This window comes from Antedon mediterranea, chromosome 2, assembly GCF_964355755.1.
Source record: "Antedon mediterranea chromosome 2, ecAntMedi1.1, whole genome shotgun sequence".
Classification (NCBI taxonomy): domain Eukaryota; kingdom Metazoa; phylum Echinodermata; class Crinoidea; order Comatulida; family Antedonidae; genus Antedon; species Antedon mediterranea.
Genome location: NC_092671.1, coordinates 15,227,429 through 15,254,397, shown reverse-complemented (window position 1 = coordinate 15,254,397; position 26,969 = coordinate 15,227,429). Strand labels below are relative to the sequence as shown.

Here is a 26,969-nt window from a genome sequence, read left to right as displayed (position 1 = left end):
CTAAAAATGGTAAAAAAATAAGGCCTTTTTAAAATGAATATAACTCTTCAGAATGGCAGGTGACCCCCAATTTTTTTAACTTATTATGGAAGCCAATAAGTTGTAGATATAAATATATATACATATTAGACGTACAAAATGGTATGACGTCATCAAATGGCCACTTGAATTTAAAAATTAGTAATTATTATCTTTTTGTGTGGGTTATCACATTCAATAGAGCGCATCTCCGTTATTTGAGCCCAATTTTTGCACACATTTTAGTATGTGCTTGCTCAATTAATTATCTTTCTCATAAGTTGTCAACATTTTTATTTTGATGACGTCATCACGCGTAAAAACTTGAATAACCTAGGTCGTGTAATTTCAGCTACACCATACATTTGAATATCTTATAGCTCCTCAGAATTAAAGGTGACCTTGAAGATTATAATTTATTATGAAAGCTGATGAAATGTAGATATGAATTCATATAAAAATTAAGCCTATCGGATGTTGTGATGTTATCATATGGCCAGTTGAAGTTAAAAAGTAGTTTTTAAATTTCTTTAGTCGAAGTTATACAAATTTCAAAGAGCGCGCATTGCGCTTCTACGTGTCAAATTCTCTTCCAATCCTTATATTTATTTGCTCAATTCATTCTCTTTCGAAATTGTCATCTTCGAGTTTATTTTGATAATTCCATCATACCAAAAAATTTGAACTTGATGTGTGTCCCATAATTTCACCTATGCTACACTGTATATAGATAATATACAGTATATACTGTACATTGTATGGCATATAATAGGCATAACTCAGCAATACAAGCGTATAATAGGATGGCATACATCAACATTTTCCTATCGTATGTTAACGTACGTACATGTTTAAAAAAAAATTAATTTCATTAAAATGATAAAAATGATCACCTATAATTCGTCAAAGTGACGAATTAAATTCTAGTTTGTTTAAATTTTGCTGGTTTCTCATTTGATCATGTTGTCTATATGATTAATTGTTTGTTTTGGTTTTTTACCGCCAAATATTTTTGTGTGATAATATCAAAGTTTAAGAGAAGCTGAGAATAATAATACTTTAAATAAGAATTCATTTGCCCTGTTAATTTGATAGCTGTATGTTATGGATGTATTTTAATATTTATATTTGTTAATATACTGTAGTAACTGCAAATACGTACCGATGAACATGTATAATATTTGTTTATTTTTTTCAAATTTCATATGCAACCAACAGCATAGCAAGAAACTCGCCAATTAAATTTATTTTTTATTTCAACAATATTTTACGAGGGTGGTTCATTCACAAAATTGTAAAAAATAAATGAATAATTAGTATCAAAAGGGGAATCAATGAAAACAAATTAAATTGGCCATCTCATAGAGAAAAGACAGGATACAGGAAGCAATTAAACAAGGAAGGAATAGTAAAATGAAGCAAGTCTAAAGAAAGAGAATTAAAAAAAGTTGGAGCATTGAGGCTAAAAAACTGTGATCTGCCGTGTGGCCTTGCGGCCATTAGAATAGAAGTGATCTTAGAAACTAATTGATTGAGGAACAAGATGGTCAAAGCTATAGGAGTGGAGTAGAATGAGTCTGAGTTTCAACCCTGAAGGATTGAACCCTGGATCTAGGACAGGATTGAACACTGGACCTTTGGATTTGAAACATGTCAATCACCAAGCTTCATCTCTACTGAAAAGTTATTGTTATATATTGTATTACTTTATTTAACAGGAAACAGAGGATGGCCAAGATGCTGAGGAGTATGATTTTGAAAACTTTAACAATGAGGAGGATGAAATGGATTACTTGGCACGACATTTTCCTTACATTGCCGCACAAGTGATGCAGAATGATCCAGAGGCCTCTGAAGGTATCAATTAGTAATTATTTTTTTATTTAAAAAAAATGTATTCTGTATATTAAAACATCACAATTAATTATATTAATTTAATAAATCTGTTATAATTAATTATGACATTAATGCAGTTTATTCTTTACAATAAAGTATGTCCCAGTGAAATAAATCTATTATAATCAATCATAAAATCAATAAAGTTTAATCTTTACAACAAAATATATTCAAAATGATTTTAATTTATACAGACAGCTTGTTTTGGACTCATTATGAGCTGTTTGTATTCTGTGTGTGTAGGTGATTGTATGCCAGTCTTTGCAGCTCTGTCCGCAGTTTCAGCATCTACTGTATTACTAGGGCCCTTGTGTTTTTCAACTTAAGTTGAGATTCTCATGCAACTCTTTAGATAAGCTCTTTATAGATCATCAAGTAACACTAAGTACTGGCCTTCACAAACATTGCATTATTGTGACAAACTTTCAACAGTACAGTCATTTGTAAAATGTCCATACAGTAATATTAAAATTACCACACTACGTTATTTTATAAATGTGTGTAATAAACTTTGGTTGAAAATTACAATGATATTCCTTTTTTTTTATCATTGTCAGTAAAAAATAATCTTTGATAAATTGCCATCAATTGAAACAGACAGCAGTTGGAATTGAGGTTCTGAAAGCCAAGTGCAGTATTTCCCACTGGGAGAGCTTTCTTTTTAGCCTAGTTTTCTTGCAATTATTCTTCTTATCCTGGGTTTTTCTCAAATCCCGTTAGTCTACAACGCATGTATTGTATGGACTAATTTTGAGGAAAACATCAAGAAAATGCACGCTATTGTGTAATTGGTTGATAGAAAGAAAAGTCATTTGTATCTTCATACACATTGGGTAAAGATGGATGTATAATTCTCTGTTTTGATTTACCACATTTTCCTTATATACATTTATACATAGTACATTAAGGGGACCTAAAAACCTAAATCTAAAATGTCCTGAAGAATAGAAATTTCAATTAATATAAAAGTACTTGATGATTATATCTTATGGAATGTTGTAGAACTAGGTCTAGTGCTAACAGTAAGCTGTACGGTATCCTAAGTCCTTAATTAGATAGAAAGTTGTTAGTCTTTATAAAAGTGTACTTACTTTAATAAGCTTTTATTCTTAATGAGCTTAAGAGATATTAGGTGTATTGATTTTCTTTATCCTAGCTTCTGGGAGTAAAGGTAAAGGAATGTCAAAGGTCAGTCATTATCTGAACCCTGCTAATTATACAATTTTATTTCTTTAAATAGGATCTATATTGGTAGGGGTTAACAGCGTTATCTAGATTATAAAGAACTTACAAGTAAACTTTTTAGAAGAATTAATGACATGACTTTAACCAGATTATCACTATAAAATGTCTTTAGATTTAAGAATAGTTTATTAGCTACAAGTTATTTGATATTTATTTGCTGGGTTATTGATATTTTTTGACAAATAAAGATCCTCATATGAACTGTTGGGAAAGTATGTTGTTGCCCCAGCATATTGGTCCATCTCGTCTTTGTCGTTGTGGACAGAAGCAGTGCCGTTTGATGGCATGAAGGAACTCTTTCGGAGATAAAAGTTATTGTATATGTCTAATACTCTGCACATTGAAAGATTGTATTTAAATAAGCTATATAAATATGAATCCATTATCCGTTAAAGAAAGGTCCTTGAATAGAGGTTTTGGTAGATAATTTATATAGATTGTAAGGGAAATAAAACCAGGTTTTCATGAGTAGACCTTTGCTAATATAAGTATTGGGATATTAGCGATGAAGGAAACTTGGAAGCAGCCAGGCTTACATTGAGTAGACATATGTAATACAAGTAATGGAATAAGTCATTGAGAGGTACATGGATAGGGTTTTCTGTAAAATAATGTGTGGAGATTTCCCTGAAGTGTGCTAAGGAAACTTGGGATTTAAACAAGATTGGAATGCCAGGTTTACATGAGTATGATACAGCAAAATCTATGTTTTCTGTATTGCCACTAATACACTTAGATATCAGAATTGATAAAATTAATAAAAATTGATAAAATGAACATTTTGCGATAACTTTGTTGATTTAATGCGTGTTTTCAAGTTTCAGACATTTAGAGTACAACTATATATTGACAGTATACAACGTTATTCATGTACTATTACATTTAGGATTAGAGTGTACTGATTGTGGAGAGAAGACATTTTAGTTTTACTGTGTCTCCTCTTAATTTATTTAAAATTTTGATTTTTCATAATCCAAATTTACTTTTACATCTAATTTATGATTTATTATAATTTGTTATTTTCAGATTAAAATTTTTAGTAATCTGCACATTTGCATGATTTATATATTTTTTTTATATTTATGTTTTTGTTTTCATTGTAAAGGCAAACATTTGAGGCAATCAGCCAATGGAGGTAGAGTAATAAATCATGTGGTTTGCTGTGCTTATATGTATATCTCATGAATATTCATCCTTATAACCATCTTACATCTGGTTTTCACACATTTCTACATTTTGCTTGATTATTGAAATATTTTATTTTTCTTATAGCTATTTATAATGGAATATTTATAATAAAATACTTTATTTCTATTTCAAAAGCTATTTTATAAAACTGTATATTCAGACATCTCAGAAAATGTTGAGATGCATTGAAATGTTACGCTTCTCGGTGTAATTTAATCATAGTACTGTAAATGTCAGTTTTATTTTTCATGACATTTAGTCAAATGTTCTGGTTTGCGCAGAGTAATTCTCTTGGTATGCTATAAGCTCATTGCGATTGAACGTTTTGGTTAACATAATATATTTACTAATGACGATGTCAACGAATCTAATACTACATATCTGTCAGTGATCTATGCTTCTGTGGTATGATAATAAGTATTTGGTTGTGAGTATGTCTATTAGGAAATAAATTTGTTATCATATGCTAATTAGGATGTATATTGTTTGTTTTACATTTACGTAATATATGTATCATATGCTACTAATCACTGATTTCATTTGTTGATCAATTACTTCTGGGTTTTTATGTAAATATATACAAAGTTTATTGCATACTGTATTTGTTTTCTTTAGCATTTTGTCTTACAGTATTGAATTTATTCTGATCATTGTATATTTTATTTGATCAAATTTGTTTGTATTTTACAGACGCTCTTCTCTTTACGTCTCCTGAACATAAAGAGGCAATGAATACTGAAACATATTTACTTGGTTTACCATCGATTGATCTAACTGAATGCATGGACGGAACAAAAACCATCTTAGAGGAAACTATTAACGGTAATCAGTCACATGATACAATCAAAGGGGATGATGTCGATGAAAAGGAGGCGCTATTTGACTCGTTACTCGCAACAAACTCAACCGAAATTGATAATGATGTATTGAATTTTGATATCAATTCAGAGGAATTGCAAAAATTCATTGAAGAATTTGAAGCAATATCCAAATACGATGAACATCTTTCAAAACAAAAGCGTAAACGGAATATTAAAAATGGGAAAACTGATAAATACAGAAACGGTGATAACAGCACTGACTGGCATTCACCAGGTGGTAATAGTAAGGTAAAATTCAGCAAAACAAAACAATTGAAAGTACTAGTAGCAAATTTGTTAAAAAGCTCAAAAGTATATCGAACAACTCGACAAACAGAACAAAAAACTGAAACAGGAACGGATAAATGTAAGGACAGTTCATCAGTAACTGTTGACAAATCAATTCAAGATGAGAAACAAAAATTACCAACTCATAGAACAAATGGAACAGAAAAGAAATCAGGTAGTATAACAAGATTTTATTGTAACTGACCTGAAGACTTTTGTTTATTTAGGAACAATAGCATTTAATGTTTATTGCCATATAAGTAAAACAATTTTCACTATAGTATAAAAGAAAAAAGTTAACAGTTAATAACAGGACCTTAAGAATGGACTCAAGATATTTTACCGAAATAATGGCCAAAGAGAAATTGTGGTGATGTAGTGGTGGAGCTGTAGCTTGGTGGTTAACGTTCTTGCCTTCCAATCCCAAGGTCTAGAGTTAAATACTGACCTAGTGCCAGAGTTGTGACTCAAGAATCTTTTAACTCCACTGCCTAAGCCTCAAATGAGACTTTTATAAGCACGATCAGTTATAAAATAGTTTATCCATACTGTAATTGGCATGTTCAATTCAATTCAATTCAATTCAAAAAACATTTATTTTCCTCCATAGCTGTTGGATGCATGTGAAAAAAATTATATATAATTCTTAATTGGTTTAATGAATTGAATCATTCTTCCAATAGGTGATATTCTATTCACAGAGATGCTTTTCTTATTCAGTCACAGTGAGGGGAGGGTGGCGTTCATTTGAACTCATGACCTTGGTACAATAGGAGACCATCTTGCAGTTACGCTAATAAGACATTATTCTTTCTAAACATAGTAATACTATTTTTATACCAATTTTTAGTAGGAAAACTGTTAGGTACCGAAATCAAAAACTCTCCCAGATCAAAGACCAAACATAAAGAGAATGTGCCACCTCAAGATCGCCATGTCAAACAGTCAACAACTGAAGACAGGATTCCTTCAAAAGCGCCCTCAAAGGACAATTATGAAAAGCAGTTGAGTAATGAAAGATTGCTTGTGAAAGCTACAATGAATGGTGATTTGAACAAAATGGTAAATAATGTTCATTTTTTATTCCACCTTTGTAGATTTAACTAATGGTTGTTGCCGTGCAGCAGCAGCTTGTTTGCGCAAACTCTAAACTTACAAATACATGTTCTGCTTGCATACTATTTGTTTCAGCTGCCATCATTATAGTTGGCTACCAATCCGAGGGTCCTGGGTTCAAGTCCTGTCATATGTCAGGATTTGTTCTAATGACAAATTACAACTCCACTCCCAAAGACTTGTAATAAAACTTTATCTATGTTGAGCATCTTGTGTATATGTATGTCTTGTGAACGGGATTGCCACCTTTCAGAAGATAGTGAATGAATTCGCTTATGGTTATCCTTGGCAATTTGCCTAAATATATAAAAACATTTAGCATACAGTTTTGTATTTGTTTCACTACGTATTATGAATTTTAAGAGCTGTTAATGTTAACAGATTCCGATCCAGTAGGTATGACGAAACATCCAAATGTTATATTGAGATGATGTCATACTGAAATGATGTCATACGAGACTAGATGCTTAATATTAAAAGAAGCTTATACAATATTCAGTGAAGCATTTCGATATACAACATTAATGTTTCCTATTTGGATCAACAAAGCGAAACTTTTCCATTTTAATTTATTACATCCGGATGACACTTTGATAAAGATAAACATACACATCAAATATTTTCCTTTTTAGAAATACTTTCTAGATTCAAATGAAAGCCTATGCAGTATATCGGACTTAAAGGGCAACACGCTGCTGCACGTAGCTGCAAAGTTCAGCCACTTGGAGTGTCTGCAGTATCTCTTAGCAAGAGTCAGTCCTGATCTTCTACAGAGGGAAAATAATGACTGTTTAACGCCCACAGCATTGGCAGTTAAGGTATGGTAAATTATAGATTAAATAATTAGAAGGATATGCTTTATTCTGACATCAAACTCTTTATCTTTTCTGCCGACAAACCGCGGACTGTTTAAGCTATACATTGACAACATCATAGGCATCATCCAGGATAGGAATTTCACATGAGTTATGTTTGCAAGAGTTTCAGATTGATGTGTTTCAAGCTCTAAAATAAGCCAAATGGTTTCTGAGGTAGGCCTACTTCCATTCATTTAATACTGAATGGAATAATTGTTTCCCCAACCAAGTAATTGGAAGAAATATTGTTTTCTGTAAATACTAAATACTGTAATCAAAATGTAATTCTCCCACTTACTTTCCTGAATCATGCAAAACAAAATGTGGGATCTCATTATTTGTGATGATCACCATAACAAAATAACCAATGCAAACTTTCAAACAATATTGAAGCCTTATGAAGCTACAGTGTTCTGTTTGGAAATACTAGTGAGTTTTTTTATAGTAGCCTTGTACTTTATGTTTGCTAGCGGTAAAGACGCAAACAAATCTTGCCGTATATCATCTCGAAGGACATTAAACAGCAATATTTTAGAGCTTCCTTGGCAAAAACAAAACTATACATTAAAACAACTTTAAAATTAAAATATGATTTGGTATTTTGTATATGTATATGAAAAGAGAATCAAAATAGTTATTGTAAAAATATCTGTTTTGTAGAAAAATTAGACATTAGATTATTAGTAGATATACCGTAAAACCTCGAAAAGAAGCCCATGGGCTTCTTTTTTTAGTGCCCTTGGGTGGGCTTCTTTTCGAGATGGGCTTCTTTTCGAGATGGGCTTCTTTTCGAGAGTACTTTTGCAAACTGTAGAGGGGGGCTTCTTTTCGAAATGCATGCTGTAAATTTTGTGAATTTCTACTACAATAATATGACTTTTGAGAAATTTTTTTAATCATGAAATTATGTTTAATATACCAATTAAAAAAACAATATAAAAAGCAAAAAAAAAAACAGTCCTATGATTCACCGGAATACAATCATTTGTGGAAATTCCCTGCCGATTTTACATATTTTCCAACGAAGCAGACAAGACAAAGATACAAGATGCGATCAAAGCACCATTTGGACGACAATAAACTGTAAAATAAATGTATGATAAACGCGATCATACATATTAATTATTTAAGTATCTGGCATTAAATTATCCTACTACAGTAACTCTTAATCACGTGTTTGTATTGTTTATTTCTGTTCCTTTGACGTTCAGTTAATAAACCTACATTCTTAATACAGTATAGTAGTCTATCTCGAAAAGAAGCCCATACTATCTTGAAAAGAAGCCCAGGGGGCTTCATTTCGAGATGGGCTTCTTTTCAAGAGTCCTTTTGCAAACTGTAAAGGGGGGCTTCTTTTCGAGGTTTAAGCCCATGGGCTTCTTTTCATGGTTTTACGGTACTGTAATAGATGCTGTTTCTACTTATCAGTATGCACCTATGTATGAGCACGTGGGTGTGGAGAAAATACAAGGTGAACACCTGAATAAAAAGATAAAGTGTCTCGTTGAACAGTGAAAATGTGCTATCTACAGTGATTGAACCCTGTTTAGGTAAATGACCTGATTTGACCAGTAGACATTTTGATTTTTTAATTAACTGATAATTGCGTTAATTATGATTTATCATGTGCTTTTATTTAAAAATTCTATATTTGGAATGTATCTCCAACAAGAATGAATTAATTGTTTACGGAGTCAGTTACACATTAGAACCAGTAGAGCTTAAAAGAAGTAGTGCATACCACTTGGGAATTTGAAAAGTGTGGCGCAATGGTAAAGCATATATCTTAAGGCCTGAGATCAAAAGTTCAATCATCAGTTGGTCATAACTTGTATCCTTGGGCATGCTACTCTATCTATTTGTAATATGTATTCAGCCGCTACAATATTACTGTACCTGGCACTGTACAACACGATAAAGAAGTCAGTCTTCAGATAATGATGATCACGGTTTATCCCCCTAGAGAGTTATGGTTTATGGCGTATTATCTTGTTGTTTGCATATCCAATGACAACGTTTATAATATTCATACAGCCATGACTTTATATGGGTGGAGTTGCATAGTTTAAAGTCATTATCTTTTGGATTATCTCCAATATCGAGCCTGAATTTACTTTTAAATTATTAGGTATTAAAATGTGTTTATTGCAGCTGTTGATAGTGTAGTGTTAATTTAGAGTTTCCTATTGGTAAATTAATTAGCCAATCGGATCTCTATCTGTCAAACATTTATTAGATTTGAAATAAGATACTTATTGGCGTCATACAGGTGTTGAATTCCACTGAACTATAATTATTATATTATATTTATAAAAAAATATAATTATTGTTTGTAATAATAATATCTGTTTTTTGGCCTGCATTCAAGGTCAAAATTAACGACTGAATGGTCCTAAGAGACCTGTTGCATCCCTACTAGATCATATCTATTTCTTGAAAATCTATTTACAAAACTTCTTTATTTATATCAGTGTGTTTAATTTGTTTACAAATTTATTGTTTATATGTCATTATATTGCAATGGTGGTTGTTCACAAAATATATACATTCACATGTTATACAATGTATATTGTGAATGAAATCAAATGTCCACCACCAGAATTGGTAGACAGATGTTATCAAAATTCTGCTAAATACAGTATTGTTTTATCAATTATGTTTAATAACCGTCCTCCCTCCAACCAACCATGGAGTTATACAATTATTTATACCTCCATGGTCCAACTATTATAATTTCTTCTTTTATTTACATAGCATGGGCAGAAGATGTGTATGGAATGGTTGATAAGTGAAACCAGTTCAGTTGCGGAGTTGGAGGTTCAGGACAATAGATGGTCTCTCCTCCATATAGCTGCTAGATATGGACAGGTATTTTACTTCTATTCAATGGATGATAAAATTAAAACTGAATATTTAGTTTGAAACCATTTAGCTTTTGCATGAATATCATTATGAGTACATTGTAATTGTACAAAAATTGGAAAAACGGTCGGAGTGAGAACCATGGGTGTTGCCGAAGTGTAAACATGTAGTTGAAATTGACAAGTGGCTTTACAGACCTTGGTCAAGTTGAGTCGAGTGGCCGAGCGGTTAAGTCAAGGGCGCCGCAAACAATAGCTATACAATCGGCACAGGTTCAAGGCACTCCTCGACCATTGTTCTGCTGATAGAAAAGTCTTCTTAGATAACGATTTAAAACTGGAGGTTGTACACATCTTTCGGAAGATTAAGGGGTGCCCCGGTGTACTAGTCCATGCATTCCCTGTCGACGTGGACAAACGAACGGACACCATTTGGTGGCAGCATTCGACACAAAGGAATCCTTAAAGAAGAAGAAAGTTGTGGTATGTGTTTTCCACACCTATGCGCAATCGTTTACATTTACAGTTGGGTATATGGAAATTTGTAAATACTGTATTTAAATTTCTTAATAAGGAATCACAAACAGCATACAAAATGACCTATGGAAACTAATGTTTTCTTAATGGATTGTTATTCAACTTTGTAGGTTGTATATATTTTGCCCTGTGACTCATTTGTAACTTTTTTAAAACCTTCAATTTGAGTTTGGATTCACTCTGCCTGCCTGCTTGCAAGCACATAGACACCTTATGTGTTGCACTTTTTTTCTTTTGTTCTTGTTTTTTTTTCTGAGAAGTCTTTTAACTGGCCTACTTTTCTGTTAGACAAGCTCACTCAGCTTTGCTTTGTCCTTTGATAATTTATTTTGATTTGCTAAATATATTGTTTGAAACACATAAAGCAAATCTATTTTTAGTATAGTTTGTTTGAGTGACATGTAGTGGTTTTTCTTCTGGATCTGTCTATCGGAATAGAAATAGCCATCTTGTGGACGATAATATTTGTGATATACATTTATATTCAAGATATTTCATATTTTTTCTTGTATTCCACATATTCAATATAGTGGTAATTCAGGTAATTCAGCAAAGTGTATTCATGATTTATTTACACAATTCTGGAATTGTTTAATACCTGTTTAGTGATACAACCCTGATAGAAGGTGCATTTTTACATACAAACTAATAAAATAACTAATTATTGAGTAAAAAGTATTGGTAACAGTAAACTGGATCTCAATTTAAAAAATTAAATTACAAAGGAAAACAATGACAATGTTTACGCTGTTTATCATGAAACTATGTCAAAATGAAATTAATAAACACACGAGAGTGGCACTGATTTCTTCTAATTAAAGTGTTTTTTTTACAAGTTTACATTTAAAAAAATCATGTGATGATTATAATTAGCAGTGTCATACTTCTGGGTAAGGACGTCCCTTTGGAATTTAAGTTATTGAGAGTTTATTTATTTATCTTCTAAATTTATACTTTAACCTAGATTCAAATAGGCGGGGTTCAATATTAAAGTCCTGTTTGGCAAACTGGGACATTTCATCATTTAACACCTTCTTTAAGCCTCGCTTTCACTGTAATTTGAAACGAAGCTCTGATTTCCTATTTTCAAATTCGCACTCTTTCAGTTCACGTAAATAAATCAACAAATTATTTGTTTAAAAATGTCGTCTACATTTTAAACTTTGCATAATAGTGAATTTTGTATGATTACAAATTGTAAAAGTTTACTTTACCAATACCAGTTCTAAGTAGTATTGTGTTATATCTTGAACTTCACACTCTTTTAGTTCACGTAATACATGACAAATTATTTGAAAATTGTAAAAAATATCCATTATTTGCATAATTGAGAATGTATTTTATATGATTAATTATAAAAGGTTATTTACCAATACCAGTTCTAAGTAGTAAGTGTCCTATCTTGAAATTCGCACTTTTTCAATTTCATTTCAAATTCATTGACAATTTTAAAAATTATTATTTTATTATGTAAATTTCTTGTTAATTCTGGAAGATTTAATTGATGTTTCTGTTAGTTGTTTTAAAATGTTGTATTTGTTAATCTGAGGCGCCTTGAAGCTAAGATGGTTCCATCTTGTAAGGCGCCTCTGTGTAATATACTGAATTAAAAAAAAAAAAAAAAGAACATCGTACACATTACAAACTTTTCATTATTGTAAAAGTTTAATTTCCCAATTTACCAGTTCTAAGTAAAATTATAGAACTTCTTCATGCGAAGAAGATTCTAAACTTTTTAAAGGAAATCTTTAATTGAAGTTATCTGATTTTGAATCAACATAATCCATTTGTTGGATTGGATGACTCACTTATAATGTAATTATTAGTTTAGCTAAAGAAGACAGCGTTGTGCATTTACTGCCCTCTATAGTCAGGGTTGTTGCAATAAGGTCACGGATGTATGTTTCAATAGTAAGCCTACTGAGTTTCCTGTACAGATTCATAGGTATCATTAACCAGGAAACAGTATGTTAACACCTTAATCCCAATGTCTTTAGAGACTCAGTATGTTAGAGGCACCTATTTGCTTTGTCCTCTGAAGATTCTCTCATCGTACACAGATTTCCTGGTACTGCGTCAAAACTAAAGGAGCTGGCACTCGACTTTTTATCATAATCCACTCCTTATTCTTATACCTTCTTTTGAAAAACTTTCTGTCTATATTTTTTTTCGATTGTGTAACCTACTTTCTATTCAATAACTTTTTCCTATTAGTATTTTCAAGACAACATTTAATGATTACTGTAGGGTTATCATGAAACTATTGTACTTCAAAATTAAATTTAAAAACAAATAAACTATTTCTAAACTAATTTCTTCTAATTAAATACATAAATATAGTATTTTGGGACATACAAAGATATAAATTTTTCCACATGGTGTTTTAATTATATATTTTTATCATTAAATTACCTGGCTACGAAAGTCTGTATGCTGAATTTCCTTGACCCTGGACTTCCTTTACTTACAAATACATTGTATTATGTTAAAAATATTGACAGTTTGTCTATTAATAATTAATATATTTACATTGTGTATGCCAAGTTTAATACACGTTGACATACAACAAGTCCAGGTGTGTATACATTTATAGTACCTATCTAAAAATAAAATAATATTTTCATACCATGGTCTATGTTTAGCCATCTAGTTTATAGGTTCTTGAGTAATTTGATGGAAATAAAATGTGCTGGCGGTAGTTGTCAGATGAAATATTATTTGAGTGTTGCTCGAGAGACTTAATCAAGAGTGAAAAGCACATGTCCGACATAACAATTCAAAGTCTATGCGTGTGATACCTAATAAAGCCTATCTATACTAAACCTGGTTGTGATCATTTGTTTGTGATAGTGTAATTGAAGCAATTGTCCGTATTATACAGCATAGATGTATCTAAGTCATGATCGCCGCACTGGGAATCGCCGGTTTGCTGCAGTCACATAGAATGCTGTCCAAAAACATTCTGCGAAGGAAATGACGTTAGTACGTCTAGGGAGTAAAAGATCTAAGGGATTTAACGAGGGAGACTTACTCATATTCACAGCGTTTATCTCATTGGAAGATATCGAAATAATGTGTTAGATTTATGACGTGACAGGAATGGCTAGGCTGGTATCTGTTTAATGTTATATTGACAAGAGGTGAATTGCTCGCAGGTTGCAGTCCCTGAATCGGGCTGGTGTTAAACAAAACTGTCAACTAAAGCTGATGCAAAGGGACTAGTGATTGTCACAATACACAGCTGGACAAATTAATACATATACATACAATATTTCTAGCAGCAGCTTTTCAACATTTAAGCATGAGTTAGATATACAGCAGTAAAACTAAACATAGGGGATAGGGGAGGTCAGTGGTTAAGATAGGCAATTGCAGTGTCATGTTGACCAATTTCGTAGCAAAATCAGATTATGACTAAGGACAGATATTACCCAGAAGGAAACAAACTAAATATTTGATTTAGATAATCTAACCAAAATCATCAAAAATAAATTAATTTATATTAATTAAACCTACACTGTATTTTTTTATATTGTCTTATGACATATATTTTACCCTTTTCACATCGCCTGGAAAAATATATAAAACGCATGTGGTGACACCCAGTGTGTGTATTAACATCATAGTTTTTCTAGACGGTGTGAACAAGGTTTTATTTTTAATTCAAAATAATAATTGTTATCGTCATTATCTTTGTCAATATTATAATCATCATTAAAAACTCATTATAAACTAAATCATCTCCAATGTTATTGTCTATAACAGGTATGAATACAATTATGAAAATTAACCATTATTTTTTTTATAATCATGTGCATTATGAATCATGTAACATTTTGTGATTTTAAAAACAAAACTTAGACTGTGTCTGTCTTGTTTGCAACAAAATGAAGATGATAGATGAAGTGTTTATGCATGTGTGACTCACAAGGGACTTACATATGATTTGATCAAACCGGAACAACTTAGTAATATGGGGTCACGGAGGACACGTCAGGTGTACTTGAGGTGTTTGATCAAATTTTCAACTTATTCTACATTTCAAACTCTACGCCTTTATTTTTTCAGAATTCCATATTTAAAAAAAATTGGTTAATGTAGATTTATGAATATTCATTCAATGTAGGTATAGGTAGTTTTTACTAGGACTCTCTCATCTTCTCTTCCATCTGGACACTATTGAGTAAAAAGTGCGATTAATAAAGTACTACTCCTCTCTTATTCGTTGTAGTAATAAATCTGGGATTTGGCATGAATATACTACAGGGACATGTCCTCAAAGCTATAGAGCCGGAATTTTTAATTTCAAAACGGATGCAGCCATATCACATCTCGAAAATGGTACCGTATAGCCGTATTTGGTAGCGAGGTTATTGATGTGTATGTAACGTTACATCCGGTCTTATGATGTCATTACAGCTTCTTTTGCTGTACCCCCAGTATTGCACATTCGTTCGGAAGATTATTTAGAGTTTATTAATTTTTTGCCTTTCATTTTAGACAAATCCTAGTGCCACCATTGTTTTAAATTTTTGTGAAAAACGTCCCACCTAATCCATAGTCAGCATCTTTATTATAGTGCCATTTATCTAAAAGGTAGTAGTGTTCCATACATTTTTTTCCCATTTAAATTCATAGTATACTGAACATTTTTTCTGTTTTTTTTAAACATATAAATGCATATTCATTATAAAACAACATTACTGTATTTCTATTTATTGTTATTATTTATAATCCCATGTTTAGCTTTCAATTAACTATTTTTCTGGTATTTTTTTTACCATGACAATCTGTAAAACAAATCTTTGAACTTTTACACCAATCACAATGGCTGAAATTGGTTGCTTAATCATGCTGTATTTTTAATAATATGAGCTGTCGTAAGAATGTGTCACGAAAAAATATTTTGCCACTTACCGTGGTGAAAGTTAAAAACCATCAACACCTAAGGTGAAGCGAAGTTTGTGATGGTCATTACAGGGAAATTAATTTAACTTTGTAAATTAAACAGAGGATATGAGACATGTTGACACGATTGTATTATAAACTGCACGTGGTCTTCTCATTTGCATACAAATGATCCCATTATTTTCAGTGTTAAAACCAACATTGGTAATGATAATTGTATGGTATAAAGTATGCAAAACATTCGTACATGTAAAGTTTGGTTATTGGATGCATCCATTCACATGAGAAAATGACTGAAATTTTCAAATGAAGGTTTTACTACATTTAAAACTGCTATGGGACGGGTAACATTGCTAGTTATTTAATGTATTTTGACCCCCACAAGTTTTTGTTTTTTGAAAATTGCATCTCTTGATTTGAATATGAATTTTTAAAAATAGATGAATTAAAGATGTATTGTTCCCTAAAACATGAAAAATGAAAATTAATAAAATCAGACTTTGAATAGGCCATTTTGTAGTTTTAACACAGTTAGTCACTTATAAAATAATAAAATAAACGGTTAAATTTAACCAAAAACCCATTGGCTGACATCCAATTTGACTATTTTTTCCTTTAAATTACAGTTTTTTTCAGGTAAAATCATTTTTTTTTTACACTTTTTGGTCAAAGTTAATAACTATTATGTGACATTAAATTAGCATTAAAAAAAATGTAAACAATTATTTTTTCTGAGGGACAATATATAATATAATGCAACAATTTAAACTATAAGTAAACTTTTGTTTTCTATCACTTAATATTTCAACTATCCCTTCCAATAGCATTTGATATGCAATGATATACACAAATAACAAATGTTAAGATGCATGGAAATGGTCATTCAAAGTGGTCAATAACCTGGTCTAACTCCCACATGAGTATGTTATGAAGGTAGAGTAGGACATACATTTCGATCTTAAACATGGGACCACAGCTGTTCAAAGGAACACAACCTTGATGCCTGTAAAATGACAAACCATTATGAAACCACCAACATTTTGGCATGAAGACCCTTTAAACCGAGCTTGATAAATTGTTATTATTAATCCTTGAAAGGAGTCATTCAGTTGGTGATACAAATAAAATATATACTGTTACAACCTACAGTTGAGATATAATTAATTATTATATTTTTGTAGTTGTAATTAATATTAACAAAACAATACATCTATGTTTAACCAATTATGTGAATGTAGATATTTTGTTTTGGTTTAGGGAGACATTTCAAAAATATCCTTTAAACCTGACCTATTCTTAATTGGTCATAATTTTAGATATTAAAACGTTATTGTCTCAATGTTGTCAACATATGGATACTATATAGCCATAATTTTCATAAATTAAAACCAAACGTTTTCTGTCTGGTCAATAAGTTTAACAGCACACTAGCTTAGTTTCTAATAAAGGTATCCATACAGTTAACGTTTATCAACACGGACATATAGAATAATCACATGTGACCGCAAACTTATAGACTAATCTTGAGTGTGTTGTTTGAGCAGTGTTTTCACACATAGTATACAAGATACCATTATTAATCTCCTTCCTGTCTCCCTCCCCATCCTGACCTCTACCAATATCGATGTCTAGTCTGTTTTAACTCTTTCAATACAGCAGAGGTAATGCAATCTGTAGCTCCAGACCTTTTTACTGTTAATCATCACAGCCCTTTCAATCAAGTTGGTCAATACTCGTATTTTAGATATCAATGGCATATATTTATCTAATAGTAAAAGCGTTTATTTTCGTTTTATTATTCAAATGCATTTCACTAATATTGAAATAGATGGTATATGGGTAGGATTAATGTACTGTACCCCCAGTGAAAATCCTAAAAAACAAGGGGTTAATACAGAATGTAACAAACACTTTTGCAAACAACATTTTAAACAAAAATCAAGAAATAAACAAGATGAAATGATGATGTTTTAATACCATGGCCAACCTCTTAAGGGGTTCTAATACAGTTAATTGGATTAAAAGTAGATGTTTGAACTTCTACATATTAAAACGATAATCAAATTATATCCTTTTTTTACTCACATTGTATAATGCATCTTAGGAAAGTAACGGCTAAAAATCTAACCAGATTTAGGTTCATTTTTAGGCAAGTAATATAACATCATATTTCTAATTTAATATTACATGTACAGTTATGTTTAAATTGTTTTAAACATTTCCTTTAACATGTCTTGACGTGTTGGCTCAAGTCCAGTGACTGTGATTGATAGCCAACAAGATTGAAGGTTTATATAGTGATGAATTAAACGTTATAATAAACTAAAACTGTAGAATCTGTGAAAAGTTGGCAGATTTTATCAATAGGGATGTAGGCCTTGTCTATTGGGAGCCAGATGGTTAGAATACAAGTCCACACTTTCTAGGTCCACAGTGTGGTTTCCATTTGGGACCCAGCTGGAAATGTAAATCCTCATTTTGTAAACTCACATTGACTTGTCCATTGGGATTCCGCCAGTCCATAGCTTTCCAAGTTCATATTTCTAGGCTCACATTATCTTTTCCACAGGGAGCTCATGAGCTTATTGCTGAAAGGTCTTTTTATCTAGGCCCAACATGTCTTTTTCATTGTTGTTTAGCTGGCTCATTGCTAGAATTGATCAAGTATAGCTAATTCATTAATGATTGTTGATACTGATGTACATGATAGATTAATGCACCTGATGAAAACAACAAATGCCATACATTGTTATTATTGATCAATATTGCCTAATACTTTAATCTGATTGGTGAAGATTAGACCTAAGTGATTCGTGTGGAGAGTTTGAAGAAAACATGATTCTCACTCACTTTTAAACAGTTATTTAAAGTTTTATTATAAGCTGTTGTGCAATTTCATTACTATCATTGATCAATATTGCCCAATACTTTAATCTGATTGGTGAAGATTAGACATGGTAGGTGATTCGTGTAGAGTTTGAAGAAAACATGATTTTTGGTTTAGAACCAAATAGAGAAAAGGCCTCTATCCTCACTCACTTTTTTAACAGTTATTTAAAGTTTTATTATAATCCATTGTGCATTTTCCCAGATAACTAAGCATTATATTATGATCAAGACATAATGTATGCAACTTAATAAAATTACTATACTACTATATAACTTAAAAAATGCAAATTTTCACGTGGATTTTAGGCTCTTCCATCTTATCTTCTCTTTTCATCTTATATTTTACACAATTGGTCATCTCACAGCAAATTGATTTATGCTAATACACTACTTGTCCTTATTTGGCTCTGTTTGTTTCTTTGTTTTGTATGCCTAATATAAATATCTGCTCCGGACCACTGTTCGCATCACTGCTATTAGTTTTAAGAAACTCATCTTCATATATATAAACCTATGTTAAATCATATTTTCAAGGCCTGACTTCTTCATACAAACCTGACCAACAATTGTCGGTAGTAATATGTTTTTTTTCTAGGCCCACCATACCGTAGGGATATCAACTTCTTTCTGTGTTGTGTACTGTAATATGTTTGACTGACTCACAAACTACTTCCCGTATAGTGAACTCTATCCAGATTCAATGTATATGTAGAAATGTATTGACTCTTATGTGTAAAATGATATATCATTCTATACGTAAATACTGTATTTTGAATTTTAGTTTTATCAAATGGATATTGAAAAGCCTATAATAAATGTAATATAATGATTGTTACTTGCATAAAATTAAAATTTGAAGTGATATATTTAAAAGATATTCATATACTGTAAGTAATCAGTGGCAGTGGTATAAAGTATGATGATAAATAATAACAATACATTGGAAAAGCAGACATTTCTGGACCATCCCAAGTATGTGCATTTTTAGGAATCTAGTTGAATAGTGAGACAAAAAAAAACAAGCATTCAGTACTCTTTTATTTAGAACATTTTATACCTAGAACAACATGAATGGAAACAAATCTGAGAAATTAGTAACAGAAAAACGTGGGTAATAGCTGGGTCTTTCCTGATGTTTTAGTCACATTATGCCCTCCAAACCACAAGGATCAACGCAAATTTGACTCCAATTACCGGTATTATTGCAATGATCTTGTCAAAATGTGATGTTTTAAGCTCATCTGGTTTCATTTTAACCTAAATTCACAAAAAATAATTGAATGTTTCAATTTCAAGGTGTATCTGGGTCATATCGGATCATATTGAAGACTTGTAACAGGGGTTTGTACCCTGATTTTGTGACTTTTTTTGGTGTTTTCTACAACCAATTATGGGTTTTTCGAGCTTGAACCCAAATTGTTGGTATTTTTCATCAACAGGGAAAGGTTATTAGGAGTACAGTGTCTCAATGCCAAGGGTACATTTTCTATTTCTTTGTTTTTCAGAAAGTTTGATCTCATAATTTTTTTCTACATTAAAATATTACTCATTCTTCTCTTTTTTTTTTGGTATGCCACAAAATTTAATACGCATTTTTTCAAAACGCAACAAAAGAAATTTACAAAAGCATTTTGAATTGCTTGTATCAAGGAATAACAAGTTATAAACTGTTGCATTTATGTAATGCCATTCATTGAAATCGTTTTCTTTATTTTCTTTCAATATAACAAATTGCTATTCTCTTCACTAATCCCGTTTTTACCTAGCTTATATCTATCTATGTTTGCGTCCCCATGGCTCCACTCAATAACTACTTGCTATTACTCCCTTGCAATTTATCATATCCTCCCCCTGCCTCCCAAGTGCTTTGCCCCAATCCATTAAACTAATGCGGAATTACTTCATATCCTTTTTGCCAACTATTAAATAAATTCTTTTTACAAATTCACTTTATTTAGTACTTATAATTGAAGACATGCTGCTTGTCTTTTGAAGATCACACTGAACATTTCTTTTTATTATTTAAAATAAACTGATTTAAGTTTGTATTTCTCCAGCAAATAGAAATAGTACAACTAATTATATAAGTGTGGAAAGCTTTTATAACTATAATATTTACAAGTTTTAACTTTATTTTAGGTTTATCTATTTAAAAATATTTTTATTATAAAAGTTATAAGAACATATTTAAAGTTATTTAAAAATACAAGCCAGGTTTTAGAAAACAAACAAAATTCAAATTTACCCTTATTCTGAATTTTCAGTCTTTAGAAGTTATTGACAACTATGTGTCTGATTTCAGATCTTGCATTTGATAATTGTTGTAGTACTGTACTTTAAAATGAATTTCATTGTGTATCCTCCTATTATACCATGGTTAATTTTAACATCATACGGTACTAAATGGTCTACGTTTATTTTATATTAAACTTCATTGCTTCCTACAGCATAGAAATTAGTACTATAAAAGTCTACAATATTAAATTTTTCATAAATTTTATTGTATGAATGTGAGTCAGAAGATTATCGCAATGACTTGTAGAATTGAAGCAAGCACCTGTCCGCTATTGCAATTCTAGTGACACAACATATGCTATTATATCCCCAGACGCACCGCAACGATCGGCACCTGGTGTTGTCCGGGGTTTGTACGCTTCCCCGACTCCGTGTTATCGTTCAGAATAATATTACCCATTTGATAAAATATTTGTCACAAATGTTTAGATTTTAGGCCCATAGCCTGTCATAATATATAAAATTTAACAATTTTGTAAAAGAAAATTGACTTTAGTATAAAATAACATAAGTTATATAGTTGATAAAAATTGGATGAAGCATAACATATTAGTTGATTTAATTAGTTCAAACTTTTTTTTATTGAGGTCAACATTTATATGAAACAGATGAGAGGCGTGATTTTTTATAAATTATCTAATTTTTTTATTCAGTACATGTTTATAGTTTAATAGAAATATGTATATTTGAGACATTACGTGTACCATATTATGTATATTTTCAATATTAAGTTTACACAAAATGTACCCATAATTTAACAATATGCAATGGTAGGCAAGAAAATACTAAAGCGTGGTTCCCACTAGCGACGCAACACAACGACGTAACGCAACGCAAGTGCATTGACCAATCACAAGCGATGGCTTATTCGCTTGTGATTGCTAACTGTCTATAACTTCGCTTGTCATTGGTTAAAACACTTGCGTTCTAGTGGGAACCAAGCTTTAGCAATAAATAAATTTATTTGTAATATCCAGATTTGCCAAATCACAAATGTGTAGGACTGTATAAATAAATTGCTTTAGTGTGTTTCATGTAGATTCAAGTTTAACCTAATTTTCTGTGACCCAAACTAGTGTAAATTGCTGTTTCTTTGTAGCATGTACACAAACCGAAACTGAATTGAAAAACCCGATGATTGATTTTAACCTACAATTATCTTGAAATACGGTGCCACAGGTTTCTGAATATACATGAATTTAACAGGTTTTTTTTCTTTTCTAGATACTAATGTAGAATTTCATATGAAAGGCATATTAAGCTTGGTGGTTGACATGCTTGTGCATGGTGTTATCTTTAAATCTGTTTGTAATCACGGTTTTTATCATGACAAAACAGCTCCTTAAGTACCTTGAGATTCATACATGTTTATCCTTCTATTAACAAGCTATGTTTACTACTTTTAGATTGCAAACTTTACTTTAAAATTTAGGAAAATACGTCTACTTTCCTTTTGAAAAAAGTTATAGTCTATTATATTATGCCAACGGGCCTATGTACTGGAATAAATAAATTCTCATAAATGGAAGGAAGAAGTACCTTTAATAATTTTAATTGAGACTTACTTTAAGGTCTTATTCTTTTCTTTATCGTTTATGTGTATTGTTCAGGTACAGAAATGGTGCTGGGTGTTTGCTCAGATAAAAAAAACATTGACAATAGATTGTCAATGTATTATTTATGATAATCACTATACTAATATTATTAATTAGATTATACTCTATAACTCATCAATAACTTATCAGGTCATAGTCATCATAAATGTGGTTACCGAACAACCCTATAAGGTCACATGACCTGTACGTGGGAATTGAGAGATACCTATCAACATCTTAATCATATGAATCAGATGGGTACGGTAAACAATGAGTAGGCTACAATGGTAGTGGGAACAAGATGATATGTTTTGACCTTGAACTGTAAAACCCTGTGTACACACCGATGGATTTCCAATTAACTCGTGCTCCACGACTGTCTCATGTAGCCATGTCATGCTACCTTGTTAAGGTTTATTTACGGAGGTAGTGATCGTTAAGGCGAGGTCCTCAAAGGAAACAAACAGTGGAGAGTACTCTGCCAAATATCACTTAGAGGTTGTTGAAGGTGATGGGGTTGTCAACTTTGGTGATTCATACACTGTAGGGATATTAAGTTGCATCGGTGTTGATGGATTGATCATCGTCAAATACCGCATAACCTTCAATCATCAACTGTAAAATTTGTCATATGCAAACTCAACATTTTATTAATAAATGCCTGATACACAGGGCCTACACGTACACCTGCCCCCTCTCAACCCTTCCATCCAAAATTTTGTGAGGGCAAGAAGTGTAAGTGTATTGTAATTTAATTTTGTAATACAAACAAAAAATTAACATGGATACTTGCCAGTAATAATTTCACTTTCATAACACTCTGTTATTGAGAGAAAGGGACTTTCCTGTCTGTCTTTTATTCTTATTGGTTCAGCATGCTGTAGTGCTAACAATGTGTAATTATATTAGGTGTTCATCCCTAAATTTTGTAAATTACAATGAAAATGGTAATTTTTAGGCTATAGCATGCTCCCCCTCCTTCTAAAGACACTTCCAATTAAAAACTCCATGTATCCCAGGTGAAGTAAAACTCAAAAGATGGCCTTTAGTTTGAGCTGTGTTCTACTATAGGTGATTGATAGTGGTTAGTGTTTAATTATGAATCAATAGCTCAAGCTCTTTAAACCTTAACATTCATGATTATTACCACAACTTGTATCTAAATGATATCCTTGATATAATCAATTAGTAATAATCTCAATAAAATTGGTACAACTAATACGATGGTTGAGCTAATCACCTCACGACAATACCAGTTTGTTACTCATGTATAGAACCAACAAGGCTTTTCTGTTGAGTCATGATAACCCCTACTTTTTCATGGACACACAATTTACAGAACCAATAAGTGATACATTGTGACGAGTTATTAGTGCAGTTAAACTATTATCTGGGTGGTTGGTTGAGTGATAAACTACTAGAATTGATAGGTTGGTTGATTGCTTGAGTTGTTGGTTGATAGGTTTGCTGGATTTTTTGTGTGGTGGTTGATTGGAAAGCCAAGAACTCAAAAGGGACACCAAAGTTTATAAAACAATTTCAAATGGAATTAAGGCAAATTTTGCGTGGACTTGTCCCCAAAACAAGCAGACTAAGAATAGTCCATAAAAACTACCATTCAAAAAGAAAAGATACTATACATCAAACAGCCTTCTGGTTCAAGAATTGCAGTTTTGGAAGAAAAAAATCATATCAGATCATCCAAGAAGTTATTAGCAGAAATGGGGAAGCTCAAAATATAGTATTTTAAACTGTATGTTTATACCTTGTTTTGCGTCATTTCATCATTCGCGGTACTACGTACCATTTATTTGTATCAACAGAATATATATATATATACAGTATTTCTTTCACAAGAATATTTCTATAAGTGTAATCTAAATCATAATGAACGGAAAACGTATTTGATACAAAACGGGTATGCAATGAGCCGAAGCTCTTAAACGCATTACCCTACATTTGCAACAGAAACAGGCTCCATGATCATAGGCCAACTATATATACTGTACATAAATATATTAATAAAACGATACAAGATGAACTGAGATTACTTCATATATATATGTATTCAGAAACCTTTCAAATAAATTGAAATGAAACTTATATTCAGATCCTAGACAGACAATGCATTATTTTAGATTAGTTTCTCCTTAATAGAGGTGTATAGTGTTATATTACCCTAGTTTTCTCTTGATAGGCCTGTTCCCTGAATAGGGGTGTCCCAAAAGAGAGGTTCTAGTTGTATTTAATAGTAGTTATATTTCTAGTTTTAACAATTGTTTTATCCTATACTGATGACACATTATTTTGCATGACCATCGCCAGAATAAGAACCCCGAGGCTTCTGAGGTTCACCAGATTAATAGTGTCTGTTCAACAGGTGCTTCTGCAGGATCTATGTGAAAGATATATTTCAGATAATGCATTAAGATAATCTAAAAAGATTATCATTTTGTCGTAACGTTTAACTTGACTATATGGTTAACACGTCAGTTGTTTAACATGATCTTTTGAAACATGACACATTAAATTAAATTTTGCCAACATGCATCTTGTAACCTTTTCCAACTGTTAGAAATGGAAACCTTCAAACTTAAATATTTATTTTGTAATTTAATTCTAACGTTTTTATTTTAATAGGTAATAAAATTTCACTTTTTTTTCTATTTTCAGGAATCATGCTTAAGGTGGTTGCTGTCATACATGCTTAATGAGGATCTTCCTCTTGATGTGTTAGATAACAAAGGTAACACACCAGCCCATCTCTCCGCAAAGTATGGTCATCTACCCTGCGTCCAGGTCAGTCTACCAATACCTATATTCACACTTTTTCAATATCAGTTAATATCATCCTTGATACTGAATTATCAAACTAATTCCGCTTCTTTATTTAGACCAGCACGATTTAAATCTGTTACTAATCCACACGATTAGTTGTAGATCTCGGGGGGACACCAATGTTTTCACAGTCATCAACAATCTTTTCCAATTTAATAAGATGTCAGTCATTTGTTTGCCATCAACAGCTGAGATACCTCAAGAACCTAGTGGAAGGGGACAGGAAGTAAGCATATCCAGACATCTTTTCCTGTATCCTTCTTTGAGGGGATCATGGCATACGGTGTTCTCATTCATGGCTGCTGTCACTTAGATTTTCAAAGTAGAAGTTGCCAGGAATTTTTATTTTGTTCATTGATATTTTTGCAATTTTTTGATGTCCTTTTGTAACAAATTGTACTCAAACTAAAAAAAGTTTAATTCTTAAAAACTATGGGTTTAGTTCTCTGGTTCCTATCTTGGGCTGTTGATATCAGTTGATATACATTAAAAAAATACACATGAATATTGAAATATCGTCAAAACACTTTACACAGTAAAAAGATTAAAATTATGAAGAGCAAAACAATGTCAGGTGTCGTAATAGATGAACCCTCTACATTAATTGATGAATGTATAATGATAAATGGTAAAGATGATAGATGGCTACAGTAACTATGGACAAAGTAAAACACTAATAATATTAGAAGCCCATAGAAAGAAGCTCAATAGAAAAACTTATTCAGCCTAGCAAAACAGCATACCGATGACAGGCTAGATCTGGTTTAGGAAAAGTTAAAAACGATTTTGGCAAATATGATTAAATGAATTAGACAGATCCCTTGTCTTAACTAAAAGATTGTGGACCAAACATAGATGAACAGGCTAGAAACCATTGTTTCATAATCATTATATTAAAATTTGTTATTTACTTCAATTTTAGATATACTTTTTTATAAAACAACATGGCACAGACCAAGAACAATAGAATTCAAACATCTGTGTAAATTCTGAAACTTTAATTACTTAATAGACTTGTTAACAGCTATGCTGTATTTGAACACATCGGTAGTCTCATGATTTTGTCTCATGTTGCGAGCATGCGCATTTATGTCTTTTACACCCAATTGTGTAGTTTTCACGTAGTCCCTCTCGTTTGATACTAAACGTAACTAATGTGTAGCCACTTTTGACTTATTGACCCAGAATAATACCTACAGGGATTTATTATTATTCTGAATAAAATTTAAAGTTTTTCTCGACCTGCTAACTTAAATTTATTTCTTGATATTGTACATTAGCAGTTCTTTAAAGAATATTTTGTCGACCCAGAAATATAGTCTAATGGGATTTATGATTCAATAATTTAAAACAGTTTTCTTGAAGAAAAAAAAACTAAATTTAAATGTCTGTTGCCTGTTGTTGATTTCAACACAAAAGTGGAACCTATTTAAGTAAATTTGATTTGGATTATGTTTTCCCTTGTTGGAAAAATGTGTGTGCATTGCAAACAGTGATTCCTTTTCTAAAGGATCTCATGAAGAGAACCAAAAGACTAAGATGTGAGAACTCATTTGATGTTTTTTTTAAATTACTAAT

The 26,969-nt window shown here is 31.6% G+C and overlaps 1 protein-coding gene across 2 annotated transcripts in view; it reads left to right on the top strand.

Annotated features, from left to right (window-relative positions):
• LOC140040541 (uncharacterized) overlaps nt 1-26,969 on the top strand; it is a 46,657-nt gene that overhangs the window by 7,668 nt on the left and 12,020 nt on the right. Inside the window, exons 3-9 of one of the 2 annotated variants that reach the window (XM_072086557.1) lie at nt 1,737-1,875; nt 4,265-4,294; nt 5,038-5,670; nt 6,346-6,557; nt 7,244-7,429; nt 10,223-10,336; nt 25,227-25,352. In XM_072086557.1, the coding sequence (XP_071942658.1) occupies nt 1,737-1,875; nt 4,265-4,294; nt 5,038-5,670; nt 6,346-6,557; nt 7,244-7,429; nt 10,223-10,336; nt 25,227-25,352 (1,440 nt within the window). The remainder of the gene's footprint in view (nt 1-1,736; nt 1,876-4,264; nt 4,295-5,037; nt 5,671-6,345; nt 6,558-7,243; nt 7,430-10,222; nt 10,337-25,226; nt 25,353-26,969) is intronic. The other variant, XM_072086558.1, reaches the window with a different exon arrangement.